This window comes from Myxine glutinosa, chromosome 11 (genome assembly GCF_964187855.1).
Source record: "Myxine glutinosa chromosome 11, kmMyxGlut1.1, whole genome shotgun sequence".
Classification (NCBI taxonomy): domain Eukaryota; kingdom Metazoa; phylum Chordata; class Myxini; order Myxiniformes; family Myxinidae; genus Myxine; species Myxine glutinosa.
The window spans coordinates 68,003,290-68,017,669 of record NC_136271.1 but is presented as its reverse complement, the minus strand read 5'-3'; the positions used below and the strand labels follow the sequence as shown (position 1 = coordinate 68,017,669).

General features: G+C 45.8%; 1 protein-coding gene across 5 annotated transcripts in view; it reads right to left on the bottom strand.

Moving 5' to 3' along the window:
* LOC137436743 (glucagon-like peptide 1 receptor) overlaps positions 1–14,380 on the bottom strand; it is a 131,284-nt gene that overhangs the window by 66,373 nt on the left and 50,531 nt on the right. For 3 of the 5 annotated variants that reach the window (XM_068130795.2, XM_068130794.2, XM_068130798.2), the window contains exons 5-7: positions 7,688–7,803; positions 7,250–7,359; positions 2,338–2,503 (exon numbers count right to left, since the gene is read on the bottom strand). In XM_068130795.2, the coding sequence (XP_067986896.1) occupies positions 2,338–2,503; positions 7,250–7,359; positions 7,688–7,803 (392 nt within the window). The remainder of the gene's footprint in view (positions 1–2,337; positions 2,504–7,249; positions 7,360–7,687; positions 7,804–14,380) is intronic. The other 2 variants (XM_068130797.2, XM_068130796.2) reach the window with 2 other exon arrangements.

Sequence of the window (14,380 nt, the reverse complement as noted above, 5' to 3'; positions counted from 1 at the left end):
GAAGTGTGCGGCGTCACCATGCCTAGATCAAAAGAGCTCTCTGAGGCCTTCAGAAAGAAGGTTATAGATGACTACGAGTCTGGGAAGGGATTTAAAAAGATCTCCAAACAATTTGAAATCAATCATTCGACTGTCCGGAAGATCATCTACAAGTGGAGAAGAATCCAAACAACTGCCAACTTGTTCAGGCCAGGCCGCCCCAACAAGTTCAGCCCGAGAGCAGACCGCACGATGCTGAAAGAAGTCTCTAAGAACCCCAGAATGTCATCACGGGACCTACAGGTAGCTCTTGCCATTGCTGATGTGAAAGTGCACGAGTCTACCATTAGAAAGAGGCTGCACAAATTTGATCTACATGGGAGGTGTGCCAGGAGGAAACCTTTGCTGTCCAGAAAGAACATCAGGGCAAGACTAAAGTTTGCCAATAAACACCTAGGCAAAGACCAGCACTTCTGGAACAATGTGCTCTGGGCAGATGAGTCAAAGGTAGAGCTATTTGGCCACAGTACCAGAAGACATGTTTGGCGAAAACCAAAGACAGCATTTGACCACAAGAACCTGATACCAACTGTAAAGCATGGTGGTCGAAATATTATGGTTTGGGGCAGCTTTGCTGCATCAGGGCCTGGGCAGCTCACCATCATAGAATCCACTATGAATTCTTCATTGTACCAGAGGGTGCTTGAGGATAATGTGAGGCCATCTGTCGGAAAGTTGAAGCTCAACCGAAGGTGGACCTTGCAACATGACAATGACCCTAAACATACCAGTAAATCCACCAAGGAATGGCTGAAAAGAAAGAAATGGAGGGTTCTGGAATGGCCAAGTCAAAGCCCGGATCTAAATCCCATCGAGATGTTGTGGGGGGATTTGAAACGAGCTGTGCATGCAAGAAACCCCTCAAACATCGCACAGCTGAAATAATTCTGCATGGAGCAGTGGGCAAAAATTTCTCCCAGTCGATGTCAGAGACTGTTAGACAGTTATAAGAAACGCCTACCTGAGGTTATTTCTGCCAAAGGGGGCAATACCACCTATTAGAGCCAAGGGTGTACTTACTTTTTCCACATGCCAAATTTGCATTTATGTTTATTTAAATTGTACAATGGACAACAAAATGTAAATGTTTCATGATATTTGTTATATTATATCACCTTTATCTATCAATATTGTTGAAATGAAGATCAAATAGCTGTATGTTGAAATATGTTGAAAAAGTCAAAACTTTACGTGGGGTGTACTTACTTTTTCACGTGACTGTATACACTATCCAAAGCATGCAAAACATCTATGTGCATCTTCCGTCATTTCATGAATTCCTGGAGTGCAAAGTGATTTAATATCTCAACAAATCCTTTTCCATACTCAAAGTCAATAAATTTAATTTTTGCAGCAAAAATAAACTACAATCTGTCAGTCTGTGACCATGTTTTTCGATTAAATAATTATTATCATGCAACAGAATTCCTATACCCTCTACAGCAGGGGTTCCAAAACTTCCTCAAAGTGTGATCCTATTCAGGTAGTTGTGACCTCAACATCATACACACACAAGATGAACATTTTTCTGTTGGAAATATGCCAGCATAACAACTGTTACACACTCAGAAGCTAAATTTCATCATGTGTTTACTGACCTGGATGGACTTAAGCATTACAACACAACCGCTTGAATTTGGCTTCATGGGAGAGGTGGCACTCCGCATCTCCGAAGCTAGTATTGAAGTGGGAGGGCCATGTTATAGGTGAGAACAGGGCTAGCTGAGCTGTTTAAAGAGGTGACATCCCTGGGAAGGAAGTTTGACTCGAAGGTGAGTTTCACACACAGGAAATACAAAACGGAAGAATTTGAAGTTGTGGCAGTACTACAGTGTTCCCCTTATTGCTATAACACAATAAATAAATAAATAAAAGCACCTTGCCAGGTGGTTTCACAACTCCATTTTTTTATAATCTCGTAACGACCCTAAAATTGGGAACCACTGCTCTTTAGCTTTTACTTCATTGCCTTCTCAAATCCCATTTTGTGTTCATCATAATGCTCTGTGTCCTGACTCTGCTTTTTTTCCTCTTGTTTGAACAATCTTCATCGTTTATACATACACCTTTCATATTGCTTCATCAGCCAAAATGAAAATAATCTTCAGCATCTAAGCACATCTCATATTGCTTCATAAGACAAAATGAAAATAAACACTTTTGTCTCAATTTCCTTTTGCCCCTCTCCCCCAATATGTCACCCCCCTACCCCCCCAATCACCTCATCCCCAAGTATCTCCAATAAATTGGTGATGATCCATGTGTTTGTTTGTTTTTCACTGTAATCCTCATCCATACCTCTTTTACCTCTGCATGCTCCAATGCCTGATCCGAAGATAACTCTTTCCAGAACTGTCGGTATTTCTGGGATATCATTGCATCCTTCCAAATCATGGACAGGGCACGAAGCATGAATGATGCAAACAAGTTCAAGTGAATGAAATTCCTCGTGCAGTGCAAACGCCTGCAATGGAAAGGAAGTCACACAAATTTCTGTCAAGTAACCTTAATTTCATATATCATCTTGCCATGGAATGTAATGTCAACCACAATGGAAGATGTCAAAGAAGAGTTAGCGAGTGGAGAGACAGGCCAAAATTTTAGAGGAGAAACTAGAGAAAATGTGACTGTGTCGCCAATATGCCTCCACATAGTCCCACAACAGGTAAATGCCCTCATTCACTGTCCTTAAAATAAACAAGTTTGATTTAAATCCCTTCATTGGTTTTTTTCAAGTATCACATTTTAACCAGCCGTGACAGGTTTCACATTGATCGGTGAAGCGGTTTTAGAGAAGGGATTTTTTTAAATATCGGCTTTCAAGCTAATATGGCTGCCAAACCATGTGACATATTACCTTAAAAAAGTACACTCTGCATATGTATGGGGAGGGGATCACGTTTGTGAAGTTTCGTGTTGATCGGATATGGTTCATTTTTCTATCCAAGATGGCTGCCAAACCACATGACATACGATGTCATCATTTTCTAACTATATGCAACAGTGGTGTTAGATGATATTTGTAAAATTTCGCATTGACAGGGTAAGTCATCCGCAGCTCTATGGAATACTGCTCTCCCCTCTGGTCTGGTGCTCCTGCCTCACACCTAGCTCATCTTCACGCTGTTGAAACCAAAGCGTTCAGAATCATTGGAATCTCCCGCGATGAAGCTAACTCCAAGGGCCTTTCACTCACTCACCGCAGGCAGGTTGGTGGTCTTTCCGTCTTCTACCGACTCCTCTCTGGCCTTGCCCCCCCCCCCCCAGCTCTCTCTGGGCTCTGTCCCCCAAATATTCCGACAGGTCGCACAAGATCTGCCTGCAACCCTCTTATGGTTAAACTGCCAAAATCAAGACTTTCTGCTCACCTTCACTCCTTCATTCCTCTTTTCTCCCACTCTGGAACAAACTCCCTCACTCTCTTCAATCCCACTCCACCCTCCAGGTCTTTAAAACAGCTGTTCACCACCATCTCTTATCTTCCCCCATCTAAAACCTTGATCTTTTCTACCCCCGCTAATTTCGGTCCCCTTGTGTTTTATACCTCTCCCCCCCCCCCCTTCCCACGCCTCCTCCCCCCAAGCCCTCTCCCTCCCACACTTTTCCCTGCTCTCAAATGTTGTGTTTGTGTGCTTCCCCTTCTCTCCCCATCTTGTCTTCCGCTCCCTCTTTTTATATATTTTGTTTGTCTGGTTGATTTGTTTGTGAAATAAATGTTAACTCTTTCACGAGCCTCGATTCAGTATACAAAAAAAAGAAAGAAAAAAAAAGTGGTTTCAGAGATATAATTATTTAATATTTTCCTTCAATCCAATATGGCTACCACACCATGTGACCAATGATGCTTTCGTGATCATCTTTTAATCGCCATGCCTAGTCAATGACACATGTAAAGTTTTGAGTCGATCGATTTGGTAGTTTGGGAGAAGACATTTTAAAGGTTTTAGGTTGAATCCAATATGGCTGCCAAACCATGTGACCTATGATATCATAAATTTAATATTTCAATACAAATGGGTCATAGATCATGTGCATGCAATTTCAGATTTTTTTTAGGATAAGGAATTCGATTAAAACATTTTTAGCTGGTATACCACTTCACGTATGATGTCATCATTATCATGCTTTTATTCCCCATTGGGAGTACTTGACAATGTGCCAAGTTTCAAATTTTTCCATTCAGCGGTTTCTGAGAAATATATTTATTATTATTTGCATTTAATCCAAGATGGCTGCCATACCACGTGACCTATGACATCACATTTATCATAAGAAAAACATTCTGCATGGGTGTCACTCCTACCCTGAAAGTTTCGCTCAATCAGACATGTCGTTGCTGAGAAAAACTAGGTTTAGCCCGTACGGACAGATGGATGTACAGAAGGACGGACGTACGGAAGGACGGACGGACAACCCGAAAACATAATGCCTCAGGCCACCTTCAGGAGCGGAGGCATAAAAACATATGTGAAGAGCAAAATGATTGCAAAGGGACATGCCAAAGTAAATTATGTTGCTGTGATCGAGAGAGAGCAAATGATTAAAAAAATTGAATTAATATTTTGAGAATACATAAACAACCAAAAGTGGATATGGGGTTCCAACGAGTCTCGACACCTTCCCTTAATTTTCAAGGAAAGAAAGGAGAAATAATGAGGTAAGGAAGAAAAAAATAACTGGCAAACGTGTTGCTAATGACACAAAGTGAACGCATTATATTTGAAAACCCTCAAACAATTTTATTGCATTAAAGTCGACATTTCATTATTGAGTCATATTTACAGTGATGTTTACATGACTTCTCTTCTTTGAATTCTGAGATTAAAAACAGTCTCGCTTTTACATCTCACGAAATAAAGTCACAGTACTGAAACAATATTCGTGATTGATCAATTTTAATTCTGATATTTGGTTTGAGATTAAAATGTCAGTGCAACATTTCATTTGTTCATTGCAAACACAGTCAGTTTAATTTCACTGCAGTACTTCAATAGCAAATTGATTAGTATTATATAATGTTTAAAAACTAGCAGTAAAAAAAAACAAAAAAAAACAAAAAAAAAAACAACAACGAGCAAAATATAATTGATGGCAAAACGCTGATAAACATTGGACTCAAATGAATGTGTCTTAGTCGTGCAATTCCACCAATTAAATTAACTTAATCAACACAACATGCCAACTTCATATCGTAACGAGAACAGCACTCGGTAGAGAGCAAACCTCCACCAGGCTGAACAGTTTATGGTTGGTCTCCCAATGATCTGGATTCGGGCCTGAACCAAAATCGAATCGGCTTTTTCTTGTCACATATCCAACTCGTCTACCTAGTTTTGTCATAATCCGTCCACAATTTTTTGAGATATCATGATATATATATATATATATATCGTTTTGACCATATCTCTCAATGGTGAAGAATCATTATTTAACCTCCACCACCAAAGATGCTTGCCCTTGCATAACCTCCTTGCAAAAAGGAGGTTATGTTTTCACCTCTGTCTGTTTGTCTGTGACCAATATATCTCAAAAAGTTGCGGACGGATTATGACGAAGTTTGGCGGAGATGTAGCATATGTGACCAGGACGAAAGGGTTAGATTTTGGTGAAGATCCGGATTCAGATCCGGCTAGTAGAATTCTTTAAGTGATTCTTCACCATTGGGAGATAGGGCCAAAAACGATACATAGCAGGATTTCTCAAAAAGTTGCGGACGGATTATGACGAAGTTTGGCGGAGATGTAGCATATGTGACCAGGACGAAAGGGTTAGATTTTGGTGAAGATCCGGATTCAGATCCGGCTAGTAGAATTCTTTAAGTGATTCTTCACCATTGGGAGATAGGGCCAAAAACGATACATAGCAGGATTTCTCAAAAAGTTGCGGACGGATTATGACGAAGTTTGGCGGAGATGTAGCATATGTGACCAGGACGAAAGGGTTAGATTTTGGTGAAGATCCGGATTCAGATCCGGCTAGTAGAATTCTTTAAGTGATTCTTCACCATTGGGAGATAGGGCCAAAAACGATACATAGCAGGATTTCTCAAAAAGTTGTGGACGGATTTGAGCGAAACTTGGTGTAGAGGTTGTGTGTTTGACAAGGACTAATCAATTCGATTTTGGTGAAGATCTGACTATGCATTCGGATATGAGAATTATTTAATTTTAATTATTAAGTGATTCTTCACCATTGAGAGATCGGGCGAAAAGCGATATATTACATGATATTGAAAAAGTTATGGACAAGTTATGACTAAACTTGGTGGATGAGTTGGTTCGGTGACAAGAACAAGCCGAGTATATTTTGGTTCAGGTCCGAATCCAGATCCGGCCTATCATTGGGATACAAAACAAACTGTTCAGCCTGGCGGAGGTGTGCGCTCTACCGAGTGCCGCTCTAGTTTAAGATATTCAAATAGCCGGATTCGGATTTTCACCAAAATCCAATCATTTCGTCCTTGTCACGCACCCAACCTCTCCACCAAATTTCAACCGAATCCGTGCACAACTTTTTGAAATATCCTGTTCACAGACAGACTGACAAACAAGCAGACAGGGGTCAAAAACACATAACCTCTGCCCACCTTCGTTGGTGGAAGTGATGAATGGCGTATGATTCATTATGATTTAATGGCATTTTAGTGGAAGTGGAAAATAAATTTTTACTTCTTTTAACTGTAAGCACAGTTTAAAACAACACAGCTAACACGTCCTTCATCTCCAAATAGAATCTGTGATCCACCTTTCAACTTTTGCCCTGACGGTGATGCCATGACGACAGAGCATGGATAAAACCTACATTGTTCACCGATTTCAGGAAATGCACCTATATAGAGGGATAAACTTTGCTCCAATGTGGTGCTGCTAGGTCTGGGATGGAATATTTCACCTTTATTTTGATGATTTTGTCTATTACTTGGCCAAAGTGGTCCCCAGAAATGACATCATAGGGGTGACAGTGACAGCGTGATGCCTCAGCTCTCTGTAAAATCATTACAATAGAATTTTTCAACATTAAGACCCCTTTCACTGTCACTCTCTCTATTCAAATAATCTAATATTGGAAGATTCACAAGGTGGTGTATGGCCACACCTTCCCCCCCCCCCCTACTCCCCACTGCCCAGCCCCTCCCCACCTTTTTTGAAATCTATAGATCTGCCTAGGATGAGAGAAGCAATGGATCGCAAGGAATGTTTAAATCACTTGCCTGAAGACAAGAAGGATGATGGAAGCAAGTAGCAAGGAAGACAAGGACAGCGAGTATCCCACAGTGCATATGTCATTCAGAAGTTGCATTATATTCCCAAAATGGTCATGCTGCAAGAAAGTATGTCAGGAAGGATTTCCAAGACTTGAATGAAAACACTTCACACAAGAATCCAGCTTGTGATTTGAGAACCACATATTTTAAAGAAACCCGAAGTGGAATCGGATTGAAACCAGAATCCTGAGGAACGATGGATTTTCGAATTGGAAATTCTGATCATCCCTGGGAGATCAAGCAAAAATCCACAACATTATAGGTAAAATAAATGTAAGACGGGCCGCTGTATTTGGCAAATTATGCCAAACAGGATGTTAACACAGGAAATGATGTGGTGTCACATGGTGTGAGGCTGTACAGCACTTAGAAGGTTAAAATCACCTGGCTGCTGTTGTCAAAACACTCCATTAAATTGTACCATGTTGCATTCGTCTCGACGTCCCAGAGCCAGCTACCATCAGTACCGCATTGACGAAATGCATGGCCATCACTCACTGCTGGGAGAAAAGGAGGATAAAGATGTTTACAACCAGCCTCCCAAACAACGGTGAAAAAGAGCAGTGCAAAAGTTTATATCAACAACTATTCTTGGGAGATTCTTCCTATCGTCAGCCATTTTCAAAGACAACATGGCTCTCAGAAAGATAAATATTGTAACGAATTTGAGAAGTGTAATGGTTTTGAGAAGTGTAACAATTTTGGAGAAAGTGTAACGAATGTGAAAAGTATGGTTTTGTTGTGTGTAACACCCTCGTAATGTAAATAATGGTCGCAGCCGTCCTCCTAGTTAATTCCATGAAACTTACACACTGGCCACGATATATCTTTTTAAATAGTTTATTTCCTTATTCTATGTAGGCTAAATATGTGTTTCCCACTAGATTGACTCTGCATTGCATCAAACGAAATAAAGCGTAGGCCCCTCCGATGATCCATGGCAGCTCAAGTGCCAGGGATTCCCCCACTTGAGCTTTGACAGCAACCGTTTATTGCAGTACTGAACTGCTGTGCAACGTGACGGCGCCTTACCTGCAGCTGCTGACCGGTTTTCGCCATTTGCGGCCATTACAAACAAGGGGAGTGGCTAGAGAAGACGGGTCGCCCCCCTCGTCTTAGGGGGGAGGAGTAAGTCGGCCCCGCTCATCCAACCCAGAACAAGGGGTTTGGCTAAGAGAGGGCGGAGCGGGAACCACCGAGAAAGTGCGCGAAGGTTCGGTGAGAAGCCAATATAAGCCGCCACGGGACGCACTCCACCCTCTTGCTCTGACCCCGTCCTCTTGCTCTGACCCCGTCCTCTTGCTCTGACCCCGTCCTCTTGCTCTGACCCCGTCCTCTTGCTTGCTGTCGCTCGTTGTTGCTGGGGAGAAGGAAGACGCCTGAACGAGCAGGTGTGTGCGAGCCATCGTGCGACCAGCTGCGCTGCAGCTAAGGGGGCAGCTAAGGGGCCGCAGGCCACGAAAAGGACACGCCAGGCAGCAATCCACGCTGGACCCTCCATTGCCTCCCAAAAACAACCATCCATCCTCAAGCCATACCTGCCTGCAATATCCCCCGTGTAAGTGTGAACGTCGTCTGTCCTAATCGTTGTCCTGGGGTTAAGTAAATTGACTAGTATAAGCTAACGATTCACTGTGTGACTGCTTCTTCCATCCATTGCTTGTAAATAACTTTGATCGCTCCTTCTTTTTGCTTGTGTGTATAATAAATCCTGTTATTCCTCCGTACTCTGTCTTCTTCTCTCTTCCTTCTCTTTCGGTCGCTTTAGAGGTTTCCAAATTGAATATCTGTGGTGCGATCTGGTCAACGTTGGGGGAGTCGGGCCAATCGGGGATCCTGTAACGGTCGCGGTCATACCAACCGCTCGGTCAAAGTAACATCTTAACCGCGTCCGTAACAATTGGTGTCTAGGAGTGGGATACGAGGCCCGAACCAAATTTTTAAAACGTGTAGGAAAAAAATATTTGGTCAAAATTACGAGCTGCCGAAATTGCGTTGTTTTATAAAACCCGAATTTTGAGATCGCGCCATGGACAATCAAGGCGATCGGATGTCGGTGGGGGAGATAGACGGGTTAGGGGTAACCCAGGATCAAATGGAGGGGAGCAATGAGGTGGTTGAGGGTGTATCAGGTGCACAAAATGGCGGCCTCACGCACGTGGTTACAGCGGCACCAAATAGAGCCGCGCCCTTTGTACCAACGGTGGAAGACGTGCAATCATTTATGGCTGAAATGGAGGCCCTTATGGCCGAGATGAGGGAGCAATTCATAAATGACTTGGGAAACAAAATTGATGCAAAAACGAACGGAATGAGGGCCGATATGGAGCAGAGGGACAGAGACCGCATGGTGGGCGAGAGGGTCCCAGGGGTGCACGAGGAGGTAACGCGGGTCGAGAAGCGCCGGTTGAGCGAAGCGGAGGAAAGCACGGGTACAATGACGGGGGTAGAAATCGCGACACGGGGTTTGGAAAAGCCGGCGACCGATGAGGTAGAGGGAATTTTATTAAAGCCAACGGTCGTCGAGGGGAACAAAGACAAAGCAGTGCTGGGAATTAAAATTGAAGAGATGACGGAGGTAGCCCGGGAATTGCAGGGAGAAATGGAAAATGTGCAAAGTCCCTGCTCACACCACGATGCTGTGCTTAACCCGAATGGAAGTTTGCAGGTTTTGGTGCAGGGAGGAAGAAGAACCCCGAAGGTGAGACGTGCTGTGTATTGTGCGGGGAGATTTTGTAAGAGGATGTTTAGCGACAAAAGAATTGTCGCGCGATTGGGATCGATATGGCACCCGGGCGTTGGTGAAGGGTCCCGTGTGAGTGGAAATGGCACGCGTGGGAGGAAAAAGTGTGCGTCGGCGAGTGGGTGTGCTATAAAGTGTGGGAGTGAATCCGAGTGCGAGCGAGAATGCACGTCGGGGTGTATGGAGTGTGACACGGAGAGTAAAGTGGTGGGGGAACGTGTGCGAGGAAGCACACCTGAGTTGATGGTAGCGCGAGTGTGGGAGAGCCCATGTGAGCGCGTTAGTGGGTGGATGCCAGAGTGCACGCCCATGGTGAGTGTTACGGAGGACGTAACGGAGGAGAGGTGTGGACCGAGGTGTGCGCAAGAGGTGTGGTGTGTAACAGGGAGTACGTTGGTGGAATGTACGGACGGCGTTGGAACGCCGGGTTTGGTGAGGGTGAAAGGGGTAGCGTATGCATGTGAGCATGCAGGTGAAGCATCGACGGTAACCGGGTTAGCGGTTAGAGCGACGGATAGCCGATGCGAGCACTCGGTGCGAGGAGCCCTTTGTTGGATGCGAGGCCCGGCGCGGATCGAAGCTGCGTCGTTTCTCTTCGAAGCGTCGTTGCCGATTCGGGCTTGGCCCCGCCCCGCACGGTCGAGTCCGGGCCTTGGCGGGCGAGGCGACCGGTCCGGTTCAAGGGCGAGTGGGAGGAGGCGGAACGGTGCCCCCTCGTGGGGACGGGGTTCCGACCGGGGGAGATTGAGCCATCGGGCCCGGGACCGCAAGGTGCCACGCCGAGATGGTGCGTGGAACCTCGGCCCAACCAAACCACCTCCCTTGAACCGAAAGCCGGACGGATTCAACCTGCAGGCGACCAAACCACCCGAATTCATTGCTCGGCTTTACAAACCGAGTTTAATGATGTCACGACGCACCGAGGCTAGGATATAGTGGACTGTGATGATGGTGATAGTGATAGTGATAGTGATTTGATACGAAATTTATAATAGTGGGTAGAATTGGCAGTAAATGGAAATTTTTTGAATTGGTTTGAATTTGGACGAGCAAAATTGATAGTGGGACCTCCCCGATGTGGTGGGATGGGCAATCCACCATCCCTCACGGCGAGGGGGGGCAAAGGAGCACTAGGTTTATGGGGTGTATGGCAGTGAAAACTAGCCCGGGTGGGTTAGGATATTGTGTGTAGGGCCCTAGAAGATGACATTAGGCAACGTTAAGGTTAGTTAGTGACAAGGATACCTGTAGTGGGGACGCAGGTAGTTTAGTGTGGATGATAATGACGTGGGAGCGCAATAGTTTAAAGGGACGACTGGGAAGCGCAAGTTTCAGAGGGGAGTAGTTAGATGAGATGATGCCGAGTGTTTGAGGATTGAACAGGTGTGATTGCACAGGTGTGCAACTGAACAGGTGTGTGGAGCAGTGTATGAGGGAGTAGTGGTGATTGCGTGTGGTGTTGACCAAATGGTCCAGGAAGGAAGGAGGGTGCAGGTGGCACCAGGTGTGAGTGCACAGGTGTGCACCAACAGGTGTATGGAATAAATGGTTGTGTGGAAGACATGGAGTGTGGAATATATGGAGTATTGGAATGGATGGTCGTGGAGTGAGTATGGTGGAAACAATGGAGTGGAGTGGATGGTGCGAAGGTGTGAATGGGGGAAGAGTGGACCCCCATCACGAATATCCGGGGCGGGTAGTGTAAGTGTTAGGTAGAGGGTATAGGTAAATTGTGGTTGGATATTGGCATCTGTGGTGCGGGTGAGAGAATGGTATTTGGATGGGTGCATTAGTGTTGTGGAAATGGCTGGGTGTGTAGCCTGTTAGTGTGTGTAGTTGGTTTGGGCACTCCACCACTGTGAGGATGTCGGCCAGGTGAGGCCGCAGGTGGGCTCTGGGAGCCGGTAGTAGTTGTTGTGGATGGGGCCCGAGGATCCGGAGGACGGACCCGGGTAGCCCAGTGCCAGAGGGCACCGAGTGGGGTGACAGAGCCAGGAGGGGCCTTCCCCAGTTAGTTAGGTTAGGGTGAGGAGCTAGGTAAGCTCGGGTGGCAACTGCAGTGGTGGAGGTGTGCAGGTGGGTAGACCTGCTGGGAGAGCTACACGTCACAGCCCAGAAATTGTGCAAGGGCACCGGGAGATGAATCGGGGGAGTGAGACCCCAAATTGAGAAGCACCACAGTTTGGTCAATGGGAATTGGTTGTTAGAACCCATAGTGTAAGTGGCCAATGGATTGGCAGGGAAAGACCCCGGGTAGTGTAAAGAGTGTTAAGGTCATTTAGAGGATAGTTAGGATTGGAGTCTCCTTGCACCATCTGCATCCACTCACCTGAGATGAGGTAACTCCACACCATGCCATGTTTTATTATTTTTCATTGATGCAAATGTTTGGATTGTGAGACGCATCATGACGTGGGTGTGACATTGTGCTTTGATGTTCCATCTCTCCCTCCTTATGAGGATTGATGATGAATTGGTGATGGCAAATTTTGAAGTAGAGGGATTGGAGACGAATTTGGTGTAGAAGGGAAAGATGGGGAAGACAAGACGTAGTGACGAATTTGTAAAGGTGTAAATTCTTGTAAATATGGGGTAAGGGCAAGGGTAGTGTAGGTGACAGGGGGGGTGACGTACGGTAGGGACGAGTTTTTCTCACTTCGCTCTCCGTACGCACTTCACCCTGCATTGCCTTTATTGACGTGTACCCTTGTGACCTTACCCCTCGCTCATTTGTCTTCCCCCCTTTTGTCTCCCACTTGAGGACCTGTGCGCCATTGGGCGCCGAGGGGAGCATGCGTGAGATGGCCATTGTGCGCACGAGATTCTCAGAACCAGCATGCATTGCGTTGATGTACCACTTTATGGACCGCTGTTCTGCGGCCAAGTACCACTTGATGGACCCCAGGTTCTGGGGCAGGGCACCTCTGTTGGAGACCGGCCATAGTGGCCAGGGAATCTTGCTTGCGGACCTCGTAGGCCGCATGAAGCCAGAAGACGTCGGGAAGAACATCGGCCCAGCAGAGAAAGAGAAGACCACCACCAGTTGTTTTGTTGTGTTGTGTTTATTATGAACAGTGGTGACTGTGCATCGAGTGGTGCTTTTGGTGCTTGGTGGTGCTTTTGGGTGCTTGGTGGTGCTTTTGGGTGCTTTGGTGGTATTGGTACTGGTGCATCGATGCAATGCGTGTTGTCTCCTCCCTCCCAACAGGAATTTCTTTTTCTTGTTCCCTAAAAAGAAAAAAAAAAACACAGGTCCTGGGTTGCGTTGTAAATAAGAAATAACGTCACTGTAAATAATGCTCCCCACCGTAAATGTATAGTTTGAGAACAATTCCGTAATTCGGTTAGCTGTGGGCTTGAGTCTGTTAGACAGGGTGCAATGCAATAGGGGGACATACTTATTTGTGTTTTAAGATTGTCACACTCAGGGTCAGGTTAATTGTAGAGGGAATTACACCTACGTGTCACACTAAGTTAAAGTTTTGTAGGCCCGAGAATTGGGCCTGAAGAAAGGAGGGTGCAGTGGAACGAATTTGAGAAGTGTAACGGTTTTGAGAAGTGTAACAATTTTGGAGAAAGTGTAACAAATGTGAAAAGTATGGTTTTGTTGTGTGTAACACCCTCGTAATGTAAATAATGGTCGCAGCCGTCCTCCTAGTTAATTCCATGAAACTTACACACAGGCCACGATATATCTTTTTAAATAGTTTATTTCCTTATTCTATGTAGGCTAAATATGTGTTTCCCACTAGATTGACTCTGCATTGCATCAAACGAAATAAAGCGTAGGCCCCTCCGATGATCCATGGCAGCTCAAGTGCCAGGGATTCCCCCACTTGAGCTTTGACAGCAACCGTTTATTGCAGTACTGAACTGCTGTGCAACGTGACGGCGCCTTACCTGCAGCTGCTGACGGGTTTTCGCCATTTGTGGTCATTACGAACAAGGGGAGTGGCTAGAGAAGACGGGTCGCCCCCCTCGTCATAGGGGGGAGGAGTAAGTCGGCCCCGCTCATCCAACCCAGAACAAGGGGTTTGGTTAAGAGAGGGCGGAGCGGGAACCCCCGAGAAAGTGCGCGAAGGTTCGGTGAGAAGCCAATATAAGCCGCCGCGGGACGCACTCCACCCTCTTGCTCTTGCTCTGACCCCGTCCTCTTGCTTGCTGTCGCTCGTCGTTGCTGGGGAGAAGGAAGACGCCTGAACGAGCAGGTGTGTGCGAGCCATCGTGCGACCAGCTGCGCTGCAGCTAAGAGGGCAGCTAAGGGGCCGCAGGCCACGAAAAGGACGCGCCAGGCAGCAATCCACGCTGGACCCTCCATTGCCTCCCAAAAACAA